At 40.5% G+C, this 20047-nt stretch overlaps 1 protein-coding gene across 1 annotated transcript in view; it reads right to left on the bottom strand.

Annotated features, from left to right (window-relative positions):
- The window catches only part of KIT (KIT proto-oncogene, receptor tyrosine kinase), a 72548-nt gene that overhangs the window by 36912 nt on the left and 15589 nt on the right, over positions 1 to 20047 (bottom strand). Inside the window, exons 2-5 of the mRNA XM_045019873.1 lie at positions 15457 to 15705; positions 8624 to 8908; positions 4874 to 5010; positions 2104 to 2263 (exon numbers count right to left, since the gene is read on the bottom strand). Coding sequence (XP_044875808.1) covers positions 2104 to 2263; positions 4874 to 5010; positions 8624 to 8908; positions 15457 to 15705 — 831 coding nt within the window. The remainder of the gene's footprint in view (positions 1 to 2103; positions 2264 to 4873; positions 5011 to 8623; positions 8909 to 15456; positions 15706 to 20047) is intronic.

Consider the following 20047-nt stretch of genomic DNA (forward strand, 5'->3'; position numbering starts at 1 on the left):
TATATTTCACTTCTTTCATCCTAAGAGTTGGAACAGTAAAGAAAAGCAATAACCTATTTTGTCAATAAACAGTAAAAGAGTCCAGGACAGATTGTTTAGTTTATTGTAGGTGAAACTCAAGGAAACCAAAAAATATTGTTTTGAAAATGAAAAATTCCAGCTTTTAACTGATTAAGAACTTTATTTTTTATTAAGCATAACATATAAATATTTTTTCCTTGTAAAAATATTGGTTTTATAGTGCTATGCTCATTTCATTTAGTAAAGCAAGTATGCACAGAGCAACTGTTTTTTTCTCCCGTTTTCTCCCACAAAACTATTCTGAGTGAACCAATTCAACAAACTCATTTGCATTTGGAGTATTTATAATAGGCTCTGTATTGAACAGCCTCCCTTCCCTTATAATAAACTTTCTTATTTCCCCAACCCCTGCTCTTTGAAAAAGATTATATTCTTTAATACTTAACATTACTTTAGTACTCATTAGTTTACTTTATATAACAATTTAGTTTCATGTATAGCAATAGAGCAAAACATACATCAGAATTATAGGCCAGATCTTCAACCGTGTGAATAAGTGTAACTGCATTAAAACCAATGGAGCTGTGCTGATTTACACCAGCTCAGAATCTGATTCAAATACTTCTTATTTCTGCTTTCCTTGACTTACTATGGAGAACCATGCAAACAGTTTTGCAATGGTATTTGTGAAAGAAAACTGTTTTAATAGGGTTTGGGGAAAGATGGTAACAGAGTAACCACTACATCAAGAAATACTGAGGTTTCACAGCTGGAATTTTTTTTTTCCAATTTCTACATTCGCGGAAGCAGAGGAACCAAAAATCTTTTAGTTAGTAACTTAGAATTATTCAAAATTCTCTTACTAACTACATCAATATGCTCCTTTATCAATTTAGCAAATTAGCACTTAACGGTGATTTTAATATTTTAAAAGCATGGATTGTCATACTAATTAATACAGGGCATTTGGGATCTAAATAGTCTTCTCAGCACAGCCTGTCACTAAAAGGGGTAGAGTAAGAAGATCTGCTTGCTCTTAAAGGGTGTGATCCAAAGCCCATTGAAGTCAACGGATGGAAGTCTTTCTACTGATTTCAGTGGGCTTTGAATCAAGCCCATGTATTTTATGCTATAATGCTGTACAGAAAATAAATAAATAAATTGTACTTGTAATTTTATAAAAATTCTCCCAATTATTCTTTTAAACAGAGTTCAGAGTGAGGCTTCTCCTACATAAAACATATTAACACACCAATGGATGTAACAGAAAATCAATTTCCTATACATGGAATGTGGGTATTGAAAACCTGTTTTATATTTGCTCTGCCAGCACTATACAGCATGGGAATAATGTAAGGCAAATATCTGTGGGACTAGTAATAACTCTGCACATTATCAAGATGAGCTGAGGCAAGCAGGGCCGGCTTTAAGCCGATTCACCCGATTCCCTGGAATCGGGCCCCATGCCGAAGAGGGCCCCGCGCCTAATGGGGCCCTGCTCCGGGGGTCTTCGGCTGCATTTCAGCGACGGGGGCCCTGCTCTAGGGGTTTTTGGCAGCATTTCGGTGGCGGGAGGTCCTTCGGTGCCATGGAAAACCCGGAGTAGACCCCCCCCCCCGCTGCTGAAGGGCTGCTGAAGCCCCGGACCGCCGCCGAGTATTCCAGTCAGGCCTCGCAGGTCATAAAGCCAGCCCTGGAGGCAAGACCCACCGCAGGAGGTAAGATTCCAGAAGATGGTTCCATACAAAGATGGGTGAGTAGCTGAAGAAAGGGAAGTTTTGTGCTTCATTAAGACTGAAATAGTTTTAAAATTAAACCAGTTAAGAGCACACAAACCAGAGAGATGCAAACATTGTTGAGGTTGCTCTTCTATGCAAGATCACATTTGATTGACAAAGAGTAGGTTACAGTCATTAAAGAAGTGATACACTCTAAAGCTTTAATCTTTCTTTTTCAACATATCACCAGTCTGCAATACCTTTTTAATAATGAGCTCTACTGTTCCATATTGCAGAGGATGCTTACTTTGCATTTTCTCTTTCCAGCTCTTAGAAATGTTGTATTTCTTTAAGAATTATTTACCTAGTACGTTCAAGGTTATTGTGACATTGGATGATCCAAAAGAGTTTCTTGCTTGGCATGTGAATGCTCCAGAATCATTAACTCCCACTGAACGGATGCTCAATGTTAATTTCCTTTCATATTCATAATCACCGATATTCTTGCTTTTGCTTTTAACAGTCTGTCGGAAAAAAAACAATTAACATCTAAAATACTGTGTATGCAGCAGCCTTCCTAGATAAATTAAAAATAGAAGTAATTATAACTTCACTACATTAATATTCATAACTTTAAACCGGAATAATAAGTCTTCGTGACAAACCTGTCACTGGAACCTCTCCATACAAAACAACTACATGATCAATTCTCTGTGAAAAATGCTCTTCTCTAAGCTGTATTCTCTTCCCCATTTTCTTTATTGCCTCTCCTCTTCAAACCCCACTCCTACACCCTTAGTCTGTTGGGTTTCACTGGCCTAGCTCTCTCTAAATGAGAGCCCCCATCTTATTGGATGCTGAGCACCCTCAATTCCAAATGGTTTCAATGGGAGCTACAGGCACATGGCACCTTGCAATTAGATTTTATTGTCCTCAGGCAGGGGATCTAGTTTGTTCACATGTCTGAAGAGTACCAGATCATTAGAAATGGGCCAAAGCCACAAAGTTCAAATCCAAATTTCCCCAAATATTGGTGTTTATGTCAGTGGGCCAAGGCCAGTTCACTGGAGGTAATTTGTCCAGCACCAGGAAAGATTCAGTTTCTGCAGAAAGCAAACTTCCATTCATATTAAAAATAATGTTTCTAGTCCTTCTGTGTGGAGACTAGATGAGACCTCCGCATTAAATTTCACTTTGACATTGCTTGGAAGGTGAAGCTAGCACAGAATGTGGCTGCTGGGCTGATGATTGGTGCATCAAACAGCATGTAAAAAAACATTACCCCAAGAGTTGCTCTGGCTCTCAGTAAAGTTTCAGGTAGAGTTTAAGGTGCTAATTTTAAACTGCCAAGTCCTCATAGAGCTTGAAAAGAGGCGCCACTTCTCTTTTGGGTTTTTCCTATCACAGCTGAGTTCAGCAGTGATGATCAGCATGAAGCTCTCTCAACACACACGACAGGGAGCTGCCAGTAGGCTGCTCAGTGAGGGGTCCTCAGCTTTGGAATACATTTCCCTCTTTGATCTGCAAGCATCTGGATTTATTAACCTTCTGGGAAAACTGGAAAGCCATTTTTTTCCTCAAACACTTAATATGTTGGAGGGTGTGTCTAGAGGGTAAGGTCTGGGAGCTGAAGAAAGATTTTAGGTGGGATCTCATGATATGGTTGGGTAGTAAGTGCTTTTAGTTTTTTGTGGCAATCTACTATTAAATTGGGATGACTTGTGATTTGAAATTAGATCAAAGCATAGTATTGAATTATTTTTTTAGATGTTCTAATGAAAATGTTTTCATTTGGAGAAGTGCTAGACATTTCCAGGTGTTTTATCCATTTAACACAGTTATGACTTGGCCTCTTTATCATTAATATTTTATATGTTAAGTTTTATATGGAAGTGGTTGTTTAGAACAGATCTTCTACTGATTTTTCAAAAGCAGCAACAACTACTACTAGTGATCAGGAAAGCAGTGAACATTTTTTACTTTGACCTATTCTGGCCAATATGCAATTCTGCCTCTATTTAAACTCATTAATGTTATGTATTCTAGCCATTTCAATACAGAATTTAATTTGACATTCAATATTTAAATGATTGCTTCCCCTGATATTTACTAAACAAGACTGAAAGGTCAAACTTATTTGGTCAAAAATATTTTTCTTGTGGATTTTTCTTCATAAAAATGTAAACCAATATAGCATGAAAAAATGTGGTTGAGAAAAGATCCTGACCTTACTGCAATCAAATGAGAAAATAAAAGTGCTCAAATGTAAGATTTATAGTTAACCTTGGCAACGAACCAAAAGTCCCATCTGCAAGTACCATACTGCCTACATGTTATTTAGGCTTTAACTCTTGAAGTGGTAAGCTGGGATTTCCCAATAGATAGGCACTTAGTGATAGAAACTCTGCCAGCATCAATAGATTAGTTAGGAATGGCATAGAGAACCCGAGAGAGTCAGTATCCAGGTCATATTTGCCTGAGGTTGTATGATTTATCTATCATTACAATATCACAGAAGCTATTTTTCTATACACACATGAATGGCAAATTATGTATTCCAGTCACTACCATTAAGAGTAAAAGACCCGTCAATTAACATGGGACTGTATGCTGCAGGAGTAGTAGTAGGTCTTATTACCAACAACAACCAGTTTGGGAACTTCAGGTACTTTTATAAACTATGGCCAAATTCTTAAATGCTGTTGAGATCTTGCTGCTCCCATTGAGATCAATGGGATTTATGGGTGCTCAGTAGTTCTGCATTTAGGTACACCAATAGAGGCAAGCTGATCTTCAGATTTAAGAGCCTAATGTCAGGCACCCAGGTTTGAAAACACTGGGTATGTGGAAGCTGCTCTCCCCCCGGGCTGTGATCAATGATGCAAGTAGCCGACACAGAAAAGCAGGAGTGTGCCTGGGGCCCCCTCTTTGGCATGCATGGTGTTGTAAGGAAAAGTCCCAGTACTGCCCTAAGTAAGGAACGGAGGTAAACTGAAATGGGCCAAATGTTACTTACTTGAGATAAACATATACATATCTTCACGGAAGTTTTATTTTCAAGGAATACTGACATAAATGCCTTTCTAAGGTCCTGTTATTTTTTAGACTGTGTTTTAAAACTTAAATGATCTCACCGTGTTATTTTGAGGAATCCAATTAGCTTTCAACGAACTATCTACATCTCTTATTGTGCATGTAACTTCAAATTCTTCCCCTTCTTTGAGAAGCTGGCTGGGTTTGGATAAGGTGATAACAGGGAGGGTTTTGTGAACTGGAAAACAATTCATAAGTGCATTATTTTTCATTACATTCAGAGCTTCCAAGCGGGATAAAAATCAACAAGTCATTAACCTTCCAACAAAATTCAGACCTCTTAGAGGCATTCAAATCTCTGCAATATATTAGAGTAGTGTTTTCATGCTAAGTATATTTCGATTTTGTCCCCTTTTAAACTATACTTAAAGTTAGGAAACACTTAGATCTACTCAAGTCACATGGATAAATGCAAGTCACATGGATAAATGTGGACAGTATTTAACTATCAATCAGGTAAGTCATTCTATGACAATGATGATCCTGCTGAAGTCTACAACTAAAACCAGTTAGAATTAGGTCACTAAGGAATTGCATCTTGAAATTAAATGCAATTTCTTAACTATAAAATGTCTAAGTGAATTTAGTGCTCTTGAAAAATGTCTAACTGAATGCCCTAAAAGCTGAAAGAGCTCCACTTAGCCAAAGGACAGGAACTGCACAGGGAATGACAGTGCTTAATTTTACCACACCACCCAGACAATGGGCCTTAACTCTGAGATGGATGATCACAAATGTAGGTCTTCATCAAGACTGACAAGGTTGCCGACTGAGATGGCTTTGGTGATGTGTTACTGACTTAGTAGGCTAGATACACAGCTGTTTTAAGTTGGTGTAGTTGTGCTGAACTCAATCAAGTAATGACAGTTTACACTATCTGAGGATTGAGTACTTATGTATTTATTTGTAAATATGTAAAGCTTTTCAATTTCCTCCTTTAATTTTCTTTTGTTGCTTCAACATTTTCCCCTAATCCTTCCTCTAAATTGTCTCTTGTACTATAGTATAATAATAAATAATAACAGAATCATAGAAATATAGGTGTGGAAGGGGCCATGAGAAGTCATCTAAACCAACCCTCTGTGCAGCTGCAGACCCAAGTATACCTAGACTGTCCCTGACAGGTGTTTGTCCAACCTGTTCTTAAATATCTCTAATGTGAGGGATTCCACAGTCTATCTTACAAGCCTATTCCAAAGATTAACTATCCTTATAGTTAGAAATTTTTCCAGTTATCTAACCTAAATCTCTCTTGATGCAAATTAAGCCCCTTATTTCTTGTCTTACCTTCAGAGGACATGGAGAACAATTGATCACCATCCTCTTTATAACAGCCCTTAACATATTTTGAAAACTTATCAGGTCCCAGCTCAGTCTTCTTTTCTCTAGACTAAATATGCCGTTTTTAAACCTTTCCTGATAGGTCAGGTTTTCTAAATCTTTGATCATTGTTGTTGCTTTACTCTGGACTCTCTCCAATTTGTCCACATCTTTCTTAAAGTGTGGCACCCAGAACTGGACACAATATACAGCTGAGGCCTCAACAATCCCAAGTAGAGTGGGACGATTGCCTTCTGTGGCTTACATATGATATGCCTGTTAATATACCCCAGAATGATATTAACCTTTTTTGCAACTACATCACATTTTTTATTCATATTCAATTTGAGATCCACCATAAACCCCAGATTGTTTTTAGTAGTACTATCACCTAGCTAGTTATTCCCCATTTTGCAGCTGTGCCTTTGATTTTTCCTTCCTAAGTGTAGTAATTTGCACTTGTTTTTATTGAATTTCATCTTGATGATTTCAGACCAATTCACGGATTTGTCAGATCATTCTGAATTCTAATCCTGTCCTCCAAAGTGCTTGTAGCCCCTTCCCACATGTTGTCATCTGAAAATTTTATAAGCATACTCTCAACTTCATTATCCAAGTCATTAATGAAAATACTGAATAGTAACAGATCCAGGACAGACCACTGTGGGACCTGATTAGGTACATCCCCCACAGTTTGACAGAGAACCATTGATAACTATTCTTGGGAGTATGGTCTTTCAACCAGTTCTGTACCAGTTTGCTTATGAGAATTTTCATGTGGGACTGTGTGAAAAGCTTTACTAAAAACCAAGATATATCACTTTTATTACTTCCCTCCTATCCATTAGGCCAATAATCCTATCAAAGAAGGAAATTGGTTTGGTTTGGCATGATTTGTTCTTGGCAAATTCATGTTGGCTATTCCATATAATTCTATTATCTTCTAAGTGCTTATAAACTGATTGTTCAATAATTTGTTCCAGTATGTTTCCAGTTATCAAACTCTAAAATTCTGGGTCCTTTCTGTTCCCCTTTTGAAAGGTAGGTAGTATGTTTGACCTTCTCCAGTCCTCTGGGATGTTACCAATCCTACATGAGCTCTCAAAGATAATCACTAACGATTCCAAGATTGCTTCAGCTAGTTCTTTAAGAACACTACGGTGAATTTCACCAGATCCTGCCAACTTGAATACTTATCTAAATATTCTTTCACCTGTTCTTTCCCGATTTTGGCTTGTGTTTCTTCTCCCTTATTGTAAATATAATACCTAGCTCTTATATAGAACTTTTCATATTTGACTCTTGTGCTAGTGGAATTGAACTGTCCACTCTTTGACTACCAGTGGTGAAAACAGCTGTCTGATATGAGGAACTCTGGATTTTATTCCTGCTTCTACCACAGCTTTGGAGAGTGAACTTGGGGAAGCTATTTAAACCTTAAAAATATGTGCACCTCAATCATTAATATATTTTAGGTGCTTTCATTAAATAGGCTTATACTTCCTTCTCTCCAAACTGATTTACAACAATTTGCTAATATACAATGTCACTAGAAGGTTAAATAAAAGATCTGTCTAAAAGGGCTTAAAATTCAAGAGGCAGATAAGAGGTAAACAATCACAAATGGAAGCTTTACCAGTGGTGTCTCATTCAAAATTAGAGGACAAGATTTTTATACCTACCTTTTTCACCCATGAAAAAATTAGATTGTTCCATTCCCTCCTTCCCCTACCACACAGCTTCTCTCTCTCTCTCACACACACACTCTCTCTCTCACACATACACACACACCTTACTTCAGTTGTGAGAAACTGTATTTGTTAGCTTACTACATTTTGTTAAACAAAATGTATTATCAGTTCTTCCAATTTCAATTATACAGATAACAGTAAGGTGATGAGGTGTCTTAGTCTTCTGGTTTAGCAGGACAGTCCTGTCCAAATCTATTGAATGCTATAAGTTTTAACAAAGCAAATGAATTAGAAAGCCAGCATCGAAGATGAGTGTCAGCACTGGAGTAGGGCTCAGAAAAGCCTGGGTCCCCAAATTTCTTTTAGAATCCACAGAATTACCCAAAATCAGCAGGGATTTTGCCAAAACCGTTCTAAGATCCCCACTGTCGACCTTTATGTGACACTTCTTCCCTTGTCCCTTCAAACACAAACACACACACCCTCTACCAAATTCCAGATCTGGAACAAGCTCTAAAATCCCTGCAACCTATCCACCCAGCTACCAAAACCTCAAACAGGCACCTATTTATGACTGTATTTTAAAATGTATTCTGTTTTATTATATGAAAAAAAATCTAGTAATCCTAAACTTGCATTATTAAATCAAATCTATGAAAAACAGTGATAAGTTCAAGATCCATTTGTGTTTCTTAGGAGAGTATTCGCAGCAGTGTTCATCAATCTGTTTTGTTCAGATGAATCCCCATATGCATGCAGAGGGGAAAAAAGTGCATTTACCTGGCCTTACAATCAGGTATTTATTTTCTGAAATTGTCTCAACTCCATTTTGTTTTGCCGCACATTGGTAGCACCCTTTAAATGATCTTTGTACATTTTTTATAAAGATTCCTTTCTCGGGATTGGAAATAAACGTCAAATTCTCAGGGAATGGTTTGCCACCACATAATTTCAAAGTGAAATGTGAAACATCTGGATCTGTCACTGGACACACCACAAGAGCATCACTGTCCTCTTTTACATAGATGGAAGACTCAGAGTCAGTAAGAAAAAGGATATGTGGATCTGTAAAGAAGACAAATATGTTAAAAAGTCAGGAATTGTACAAGTTAAGGTTCCAAAAAAACAAACTGTCAGATTGCACAAAGAATACATTAAATTATACATTTTACTAATATTCTGAATACTGTTTCAATTCAAGTTACTAAGTTAAATTTTGCTAATAGAATTTTAGAAAACTTCCATATTTTCTGACTGCACTATGCTGAGGTGCAGCAGTTTTAAAACTCAGTCACTTGAGAGTTTTGTGAAAGAAAAAAATCTTATTTTTTCTTTTATCTTTAAAGAGAGGAAATTATTATTTCCTTCTTGTCTAACTCAAAAAATGCCAGAATAGATTTTGCTCAGACTATTAAAAAAATCACCTCTAAGCTGAGACTAGGTCTATCAAGTTTCATGCCCAGAAGGAGAATTTCTGAAAAATGTATGAGCAAGTGAAAGTGGAACTGCAACCTCAATTATAATTTTCACTTCTAAAAGAGACAATCTAAATGAACACATATTGCTACCAGAGGAAATACCAAAGTTAAAACTTCTCTCTCCCTGAAAATATTGGGGGTATTTACATAAGCATCTGGTTAATCCATAGTATTGAAAAATTCTGATGTAGTTATTCTGTATGACTGCTTACAATTTTTCAAATCAGTCAATCTACAGTACAGTAATATCTAATCTATTAAGTATTTTTATAACCAAAGCTGAAGTCCATACTAGCTGCTAATTTTAAAATACTAATAATTTGTCCAACAATATTGAAAATCAAAAAATTAAGAGATTTCACAATGACTGTCAAAGTTTATTTATGCCCCCATACCACTGCCCCAGGCTATAGCTCACACTGGAGGAGTAGAATTAGAACAAGTTTTGCTCCTTTTATTTAAGTTGGTCTTCATGTAACTTTTACATCCACTATCCTGAAATCACTACAGGGACTTAAGAACTAGCACCAGAAAATAGAGACCCACAATGAGGATAAAAAGAAGAAAACAAGAGCATAGCATATTGTTTAACCAAAACAAGAATGAACAGCACATTTTAAGCTTGTTTTACTTATACTGTATATATACACTTTAAAGATCTGTAGCCTAGAGAACTTTGGAGTGAGAGATGGAGTCAGCTGAGGATAGAACATCTAATCTGTAACATTCGGTGGAAGGATAAAGTGACATTGAGACCACTGGCCTAGCTGCAATATGAAGACATAGCATTAACTGTGCTTCTTTTCAAGTGGCAGAACTCCCCCAAAAATTGAACGCAAAAGCAGCTCAGGGCAAGACCCTTACTGTAGGCTTACTGTCTTGCACCAAGAATTTAATGGCTTCCAAATAAGATGGTAGCATACACAGAAGCATTGAATCCCTCCAAAACCAGAAGACAATCTGAATGAACTCAAGAATAATCCATGCTGGCAACAGCTTAAGCAATTAGTTTCCTCCCAGTTAACTTCAACCAGGATGAGTTCAGGTGCAGGAGGGTTCCCTAGGAAAAAGAGGTCCTTGGATGTGTGATAAGTGAACTAACAGCTGGGTCACAGACAGCTGGAATTGGTGTCAAAGCCAGGGTGGAAGTGAGCAGAATTACCAAGGCTTGATCCTGTACAATCTTTCTAGATCATTCTGGAAATGGGGAGGGAAAGATGGGATAGCAAAAATGAATTTGTCTAAGGGAATGAAGACACTTGAAAGGATTAGAGAGATACTTTCCTCACTCCCCCACCTCACCGCACCGACATGTTCGGCAGTACTCCTGCTCCTTCAACAAAAAACGAGTTGCTTATAATTACATGCATCCGACGAAGTGGGTATTCACCCACGAAAGCTTATGCTCCAATACATGTTAGTCTATAAGGTGCCACAGGACTCTTTTTACAGATCCAGACTAACATGGCTACCACTCTGATACTCGCTTATAATTGTATTCACTCAGCTCGCCTTTTAAAGAAAAGTGTCTGAGATGTTTGTCCTCCATTTTATTTACTTGGAAGGGGTTAATAATTGCCTCCATCTAGACAATGGAGTTGCTAGTTCCCTGCTACTGCATGTTTAAATAGGTGGTCATTGTCCTGTTGTCTATCAACACTGCATGATTTCTGATCAAGGAATAAAGAGTGTGTGTCATGAATGACCCAAGCTCTGAAAGACTGATGATTAGTCTATAGTACTCTTTGCCTTTGAAGGCTGGCATAGCATCTATAGAAATCCTGATGGTGAAATTGTGATGTCGATACCCACCATTGTAGCAAATAGAGGACATTTTTTGCAGATATAACCACATTGTTCATGTTCTTCTCTGCATCCTAACTGCGTAAAAGGAAAGCCTGACAGTGTTTCATGTAGAGTTGAATGCTCTGTACCAGGGGTCGGCAACCTTTCAGAAGTGGTGTGCCGAGTCTTCATTTATTCACTCTAATTTAAGGTTTCGCGTGCCGGTAATACATGTTGATGTTTTTAAAAGGTCTCTCTATAAGTCTATAAACTATTGTTATATGTAAAGTAAACAACTTTTGTAAAATGTTTTAAGAAGCTTCATTTAAAATTAAATTAAAATGTAGATCTTATCAGTTTAGTGCAGTGGTTCTTAACCTGGGGTGCACGCACCCCCTGGGGCAGGGCCGGTGCAAGGATATTTTGCGCCCTAGGTGAAACTTCCACCTTGAGCCCCCCTTCCCCCCTTGCACATTGGTTCATTGTGGGGCAAATCCCAACGAGCCTTTATAGACTCCAGACGCCAGCCGTGCCCAGGGGCTGCTCCCCAGACCAGGTTCCCCCCTCCCTGCCCCCTGAACTCCCCTGGAGGGTGCACAGCCCCCCCATGAGTCCTTCCCACCCCACCCCAGTGGCCCCTGCCCCGAGTCCACTCACTGGCTTTGCTGGGCTTGGGTTGCTGCAGCAGCTCAGCAGGGAGGAGCCGCCTTTCAGAGGCACTGGAGAGCCAGAGCATCCCACTTGTGGCAGCAGCGAGCCTCAGCCATGGAAGAGCGGGCGCAGTACAGGGGGGCAGCAGCCCTGCAAAGGTGGCGGTGCCGCTAGCGGGGAGCAGCCGCGCCTCCCCCGCCCCTCCTGACCAGGCTGAGGCCTGGCACCCCCCCAGGGGCTCCTGCAGGCTACAGTGGATATATGCGGGTGCCAGCCCCCCTAAGCCCCCCAGCTCTCCCCTCGCCTAGGGTTACCATACTTCAACAATCAAACAAGAGGGGAGAGCCCTGCCCTAGCCCCGCCCCCATCCACTCCCTCCCACTTCCCACCCCGACTGCCCCTGTCAGAACCCCTAACCCCCCCTGCTCCTTGTTCCCTGACTGCCCTCTCCTGGGAACCCTGCCCCAACTGCCCCCCCAGAACCCCACTCCCTACCTAAGCCTCCCTGCTCCTTGTCCCCTGACTTCTCCCTCCCGAGACACCCCCACCCTAACTGTCCCCCCCTAGAACCCTACCCCCTACCTGTCCCCCGACTGCCCCAACCCTTATCCACACCCCCGCCCCCAGATAGACCCCGGGGGGCTCCTGCAGTGGTTGCATGCAGGTGGCAGTCCCCATGTGCCCCCTGCCTCTCTCCTCGCCGCGCTCGGGATCTGCGGCTCCTGGGAGTGAGAGCCACCTCCCACAGCAGGCTCAGGGCCCACTAGGGTGACCAGACAGCAAATGTGAAAAATCAGGACGGGGGTGGGGAGTAATAGGAGCCTATATAAGAAAAAAACCCAAAAATTGGGACTGTCCCTATAGAATTAGGACATCTGGTCACCCTAGAGCCCGTGCCCCAGTGGCTCACACTCCGGGAGCTGCAGAATTCCAGCGTGGTTAGGGGGGAACCGGGGGGCGCTCCTGCCGCCGGTCTGGGGTCCTGGCTGCCGGCCCCGCTCAGCCCCCTGCCGGCCTGGGGTTCCGTTCACTCAGCCGGCAGAGGGCTGAGTGGGGCCGGAGGCCAGGACCCCGGCTGGCAGCCGCGTTCCAAGCAAAATTGGCATGCATGCTGTAGGTTGCTGACCCCTACTCTGTACTCTCCTTATGTCTGCGTTGGACATCATTAAGCCCAGCGTACCACACAACGCTGCAGGAACATGGCATGGCTTGCAAAAATATCTGTTTTACCTCCAGAAGCCTATTTGTCCCAGGTGAGTTAGGAATTTGACAAAGTGGTTAACCAAGTCTTGTGTGAGGGTCAGAAAGCTTCTCTTTTAATTCATTGCAAAACCATGTTCATTTGACAGCACTGGTTTGCTATTTTCCATTCTGAGGTGAAGAATATCCCACTTTTGGTCATTCTTGTAATGGGAAATATGAATGCCTTCCTCATCAAACTTGGTTATGATGGCTATCATGAGGTTTAAGAAAATCTGTGTGATAGATAAAGCTCTAATGTGTCCGTCACATACTGGTATTGGCATGTCTGACTTCATTTGTCATGATCCATGAAAAACAAAAGTATGACTTGATCTGAGGAAGAAACAAGAGAAATGTCCCCAGTGCTAGAGAACATCTGAATGGCCTCCAAGGATTCCAGGTGACTGGATGGATAAGATAGTAGGGAGAAAGCTGGTACAGAACTAGAGAGGTAGCAAAGTCCAGCACTAGCACTGAGCTCTTGGTCTCAGACAGTTGATGTGGTTTGAAGGCAGATTGTGAATGGGTGGGTGGGTGGGATGAAGAATAGATTTGTTCATACACCAGTCATAAGGTCTAAAGGAACCCAACACAGTATGTTCCCACTGAAAGTCTGCAGGCATTTCATGGGAAGAGGGGTTCCAGAGTTTTAGGTTAGCTTTTTGGTCAGGTCACCTGGATGGTTAGGCCTTGTCCTGGCATTGTGAAGTGAAGAAGAGGAAGAAATTTATCCATGAAAGAAGGATGGCTGTTCTGAGGACTTCGTAGCTTTGCATTTCTTCAGAAACGCCACAGGACCACATATACTAGCTTTGAGAATGTTCCATCTGGAGAAAATCCCCTGCCAGGCTGTGCTGGCTCCTCTGTCCTTGTGGAGCAGTTCCAGAAGGATTAGCAGGTCCCTAAGCAACTTCCCTCATCTCTCACAGGAACTGCTGGCTGGAGGTGGAGAAAGAGAAACACTAGTTGCAACAGGAAAGGCCACACAAAAACAAAAAAACAACACCAATAGGAAAAGAGGGCAGCCTGAGCCATGTGGCCTCAGGCAAGAGAATGGGTTGCCCTGGAAATCAGCTGAGCCAGCCCCCTTGAGGCGTATGTTGGCAAAGTTGGCTGAGAGCCAATGAGGCCATCTGTCAGAATCCAACAGGTCACAGAAGGGAGGAAAACTGGAGGAAAAGACAGAGGTGGGTAAAAGGCAATAGCAGTTCAAGAAAAAAGTATCATAAGACAGGCAGGTACCCACTACAGAAAGGTGTACAAGAGTTAGTCAGAGCTGACTGAACTAAAGCGGACGCTGCAAGCAAGAGGATTCTTTGTTACCCACTGGTTTATACAAAGGAGTGTTTAGGTACTAACATTTGTAACAAACTGCCTCAGTAAGCCAGAGGGTGGGGTCAAACCTTTAGTGAGTACAGACTAGTGGATGTAAAGAACAATAATTTTTAAAATTCTACAAAGAATACAATTAAGGAAGAAATAAGGGAACAACCCACCCAAATGATTTTAGCTCATTTTTTAAAATGGTATCCAAATTCTCCTTCCAGAAGCCAAGTTTTTGCACATAACAATAAAGATTTATATGGAAATGCCAAAAACTTTCTGTGACTACAATGACCCTAGCAAGCATAGTCTAATGTAAATTCCTAACTTCTCCCTGTATGCGTTACACCATTTCTCATCCCCTGGTGTTACAGAACATTAAGTTCCTGCTAGGACTATTTATTATTAATAATTATTATTTTTATTTGGGCTTAAGTCTTTTCTTTACCTGATCTTATCAGATAATCCAGTTACAAATAATTTTGATTCTTAATGTGCTGATACACTACAATCATAGACTTTAAGGCCAGAAAGGACCATCGTCCGACCTCCTGAACATGCCAAGAACCAGAACCTCACCCAAGCACTCCTGTAATAGACCCATAACTCCAGCTGAGTTACTACCGTCCTCAAATCATGATTTACAGACTGTAGTAACTCAGAGCCCTACCCATCTAGCATCCCATCTCTGGCCATGGATTCCTCATGAATTTGGAATACAATGTAAACAGCTTTACCACACGCATCCGACGATTCACCCATGAAAGTTCATGCTCCAATACGTTTGTTAGTCTATAAGGTGCCATAAAACTCTTTGCAGCTTTACAACAGTTTCCGAGTATTCATATACAAAGGGACACACCAGATACCTGACTCCAATTATAAAAATATATATATATAATTGGAGATATACCAATCTCCTAGAGCTGGAAGGGACCTTGAAAGGTCATTGAGTCCAGCCCCCTGCCTTCACTAGCAGGACCAATTTTTGCCCCAGATCCCTAAGTGGCCCCCTCAAGGATTGAACTCACAACCCTGGGTTTAGCAGGCCAATGCTCAAACCACTGAGCTATCCCTCCCCCAATTATGTGCTTTGAAAGGGAAGAGGGGGAAAAAATACACATACAAATTTACCTTTAACAAAAACATAAATGGAGGTGTTCAAACTCTCTTTATTTCTGCATATGTATCTGCCTGTGTCTTTGGCTGATGCATTTTTTATGGACCACTCCTTATTTCTGAATTGTTTTGGTTTTCCTGAAGGGTCTGAGTTCTGAAAATCCCAAGTCACTGGACCATCATCGTTGCATCTCAGTTTTACTTCTTGTCCGCTATTCACAACTAAGGAAGATTTTTCTGGAGTAATAGAAGGTATTGTACCACCTGGCAGAGAGACAAAATGCAGTATATATTGCTATATTTATCTGTTATGTTTTAACAAATGAAAATATTTACCTGATCATTTAAGTATCACTTTAGATTTTGTGCCTTAAAAAATACAAAGTATTACACTTAATTAATTCTACAAGTTTCTGTAGACAGCTCATAACTAAAGACCCCGGCCCATATGCACAGAGCTTACAGCCACTGCAGATGGAAAGTGGGTTAAATAGTCTGGAAACTAGTTCCAGCTAAAACAGTTTATGTCATGATTTGGCTTGTCAGTGGGGACAGAGCAAACAATTTTAACATGAAACTATATTTGTAAACTTGATTCTACCATGATTTGGTTTCAAGAGCCAACAGATGACCGCTGATTGTATTTTTAATTGTGTATTGTCGAGATCTAAACTTTCTTTGCCCAATATTTATTATTGTTTTAGCTGCTCTGCAATAGGAACTGCAACCACATCTATTCTGTAAGTAGATTAAGTATATGAATATATATATGGCTTCAGTGTAAAGTTTACAATACATTTATTTTCTTTGATGAAATACTAATTTGTAACCTCTTACAGAAGTACTCAATATAATGCAGGTATTCCTACACCTCCTGTTGCAACATTAGAGGAACTGTTTTCTTCCAGTAGAGCTAGCCCCCTCAAGTCACCCAAGTATTATCTCTTTCACTGCACATACCCTGGTCTACCCTGATTGCAGCTTTAAAAAAGTTTCTGAGAAAGTATAGCTATGCAAACTATTATCCCCCAAATGTAAAATGTAAAACATTTTCCCACCACAAAGCCAACCAAGAGCATATTAAGGCCTACCTGTCTAAAATGTATTTAAATAAGCCAAATAGTTTTTTTTGCTGAGCTAGCATACCCCATGTTTCAGCCTAAAGAAATTCAAAATTAATCTCGAAAATGGGAGTTCCTATGGGGAATGAAGACAAACTCTTACTAATGTTGTCCTGTCTGAACCACACATATCATATTACATTTATGCAAATTATGCTGAGGTCTTGTGACAGCAATCAATGCCTATCCTGACACCCTTAAGAATCTGTATTTAGTCAGGTCAATGCCCATCTGTTTATCTCATGACAACTGTCCATACATTAAATATATTGAAATACATTAAAAAAAATTCAGCCAGACTTGATGACCAACAGGCATATATACTGGTAGAAATATACTGCAGTTGGCGAAACAACTTGCATAAGTTTTCTTTCAAAAACACACACTCTGATGTGGTCAATTTCCCTACAAATAGGGACAATGCCACAAGTTTAATCAAAACACTCTATAATTAGTTTGGATCCCATTATATTCCAGCCTTAATTCATTTATTTCTCAGCTTTAGTGGCTCTTAAGGGTATATAAATGGATTAAGATCAAGTCAAATAAATGCTCCTGTTGCTGAGAAATCCAAAGACAATGGCCTGGGCTACACTAGCGGGGGGGGCGGGGAGGGTTCGAACTAAGGTACGCAACTTAGCGTAGCTGAAGTCAAAGTATCTTAGTTCGACTTACCTGGCCGTCCTCACGGCAGCAAGTCAACTGCTGCAGCTCCCCCGTTGACTCCACTATTCCTCCTGCCAAGGTGGAGTATGGGCGCCGATTAGCAGATCGATTTATCACGTCCAGACGAGATGCGATAAATTGATCCCTGATACATCGAACACTACCCACCGATCCGGCAGGTAGTATAGACGTATCCAATGAAAGAGTATAAGGGAAAGAATGAAGGTCAGAACTCCTTCAGATTTTAACTATTTTGTTTGCAGGCTGGATTTCTGGACTGAGATCTCTCTGTCACTGCTGATTAAAGGCATTTATCACTGCTCAACTAGAAAGATAAACCTTTTCCTAACATTACTGGAAATAATCCATATGAAGATCTTCAACCCATACATACAGAAACAGCAGAATCTGTACAAAGTATCCTAAAATATAATCATATCCATTTCCAGCAAAGAGGCAGACAACGTCGTTACACAGCCATACTCCATGTTCATGGCTCTGCCAAACTTAGTCTGCTTTGACCTACTGAATGCATATAATAAGTCAAGTCAGGAGTTCAAAGTCTACTATGTTTACAGTAGGCCCCATCTTCCAAGCTGCCGAACACACTCAGCTTCCAACAGGTACTGAGACACAGGACCTGTCCCAATGTTTACAGCAAAGCCTGTATGTCCAGTGTAGCAATGTAAGTTTCATGTGCTTGGATTGGGGGGAAGAAAAGGAAAGAGAACAAACATACCATAGCATTTAGAAAGCAAAATCCATGACTTATGAATGCTCCAGTAACAGACAATCTACATTTCAGGGCATTGATACAAAAAATGTAGAACAATTATTTCTAAGCAACATAGACTAATAGGCTTCTGCCCCAAAGTTTTAACAACCTAAATTAAACTTAATGTACCGAGCAATGTCATCAAACTAAGGATCTCATTGAAAAGATCATTGAAATCAATGGAAAGGCATTGCACATGTGTCTGCTAGGGAAGGGAGTTGGGGAGTTGGAGAATGAGGGTTACAAAAGTGAAAGACAACAAGATATGCTTTGTATTACGCATCTAAATATCTCTGATCTTTAAAAAAGAAGACTAACTTAAAGTAGTATGGTTTATAGATAGTAAGTGGGATGAAGGCTGTGTGTGTGTCTGTCTCTGGGAAGAGTGATTTAAGTGATGGAAGCCTGAAGATTTTTTTTAAGTTTCTGATCTCCCTAATCCCAAACAGATTGTATTCACCTTTTTAACATCAGAAACAGGATTATGCCTACAGTTGGTTTTGAACAGAGCTGGGGCACATGCAGGAGCAAACTACAGATACATGAAGTTAGTGTTCCATAGCTAAACAGTCACTTTCACTCACCTCTATTGCCTTAGTTTATCAAAGCTTGTTTAATTATTAAAATGCTGGGATCAACTGTGAGCAATACTGTTTATTGAAAAAAAGAACTGAAGTATCCTGGAAAAAGCTTTGTAAGCCACAAAGCTGGGGGATGGGGTATATGGCAATAGTGACTTCTGCAACAGAAGGGAGAGCTGGAAAATAGGGCTGAAGGAATTAGAGAATGATATAGCTCTAGATAATACTGATGGAGAGAGAGATAACCATCGCAAGTCAAAGTGAGGGATCCTACAAAGATCAGAAGATCTAAAAAACAAAAAAGTTTTCCTTCTGGAGTGAGTAACAGTGGAAAAATCTTAAGTGAGGAATCTTGGATTCTTGTTAGCTTCAAGCCATTTGAGCTGTAGTGCTTGTGTAATAGGGAAAGGCACTGACAGGTGGAAATTTAAATCATGTTCGTAAGCACCTTCGTGTTGCCCCAAGCTGCCAAGCACATAAAAGAGATTGCATTGCAATTGAAAAATGAGACTAGGGCCTTGTCTACACTTACTGGGGGTTCGACGCGTGGTGATCGATGCATCGGTGGTCGATTTAGCAGGTCTAGTGAAGACCCGCTAAATTGACCGCATATCGCTCTCACATTGACTCCTGTACGCCACCAGAACAAGAAGCGCGAGGGGAGTCAATGGGAGAGCATCTCCGGTCGACATTGTGTAGCGTGGACCTTGCGGTAAGTAGATCTAAGTACATCAACTTCAGCAACGTGAGTAACGTAGCTGAAGTTGCATAACTTAGATCGATCTCCCCCCATAGTGTACTTAGGAGTCAGGAGATCTGGGTTTTACTCCTAGCTATGACGTGGGCTTCCTCTGCAACCTGGGCCCAATCACTTAACCTTTCTGTGCCTCAGTTTTCCCCTCGCCATACAATTATCAAATATTAACAGAATCGGGAGTTTATAGCAGGTCTGCCATGCACAAAAGCGACCAGGGTACACTTTCAGAAGTGAGTCTTAGAAAATTTGTGCGAAAATTCTTACACATTAAGGATAGATCAGCCAAATACACCACCAGGAATATAACTTAGTTGAGCTTTACAGTAGAACCAATATCATGTGAAAGACATTAACTGAAATGTAAATACACACTTCAATATACAGATTCCTATAATTCTAATTTTCTTACAGTTATGTTATCTTTTAGTTCAAAAGACATGTGGCTGGCGAGACGAAGGAAGCTGGGAGACTAAAGGAGTTTGCCATCAGATGTAGAAAAGGAGGTAGGATGTTGTTTCCCCCTCCCCCTCTTAACTTGCAAGTACCCTACAAGGAAGAACTCGCATTGGGAGGAAAATGGCATGTTGCCAACATCAATACTAACTCTTCCTCTGCCTGCTCCTGAGGGGGCCCACCACCAGCCAGGCATACTGACCTTGAAGGCTTCCACCCAGGCCCTGGTTTTGACTTTCTGGGAATGAGGCTT

The sequence above is a fragment of the Mauremys mutica genome, chromosome 5 (genome assembly GCF_020497125.1).
Source record: "Mauremys mutica isolate MM-2020 ecotype Southern chromosome 5, ASM2049712v1, whole genome shotgun sequence".
Lineage (NCBI taxonomy): Eukaryota > Metazoa > Chordata > Testudines > Geoemydidae > Mauremys > Mauremys mutica.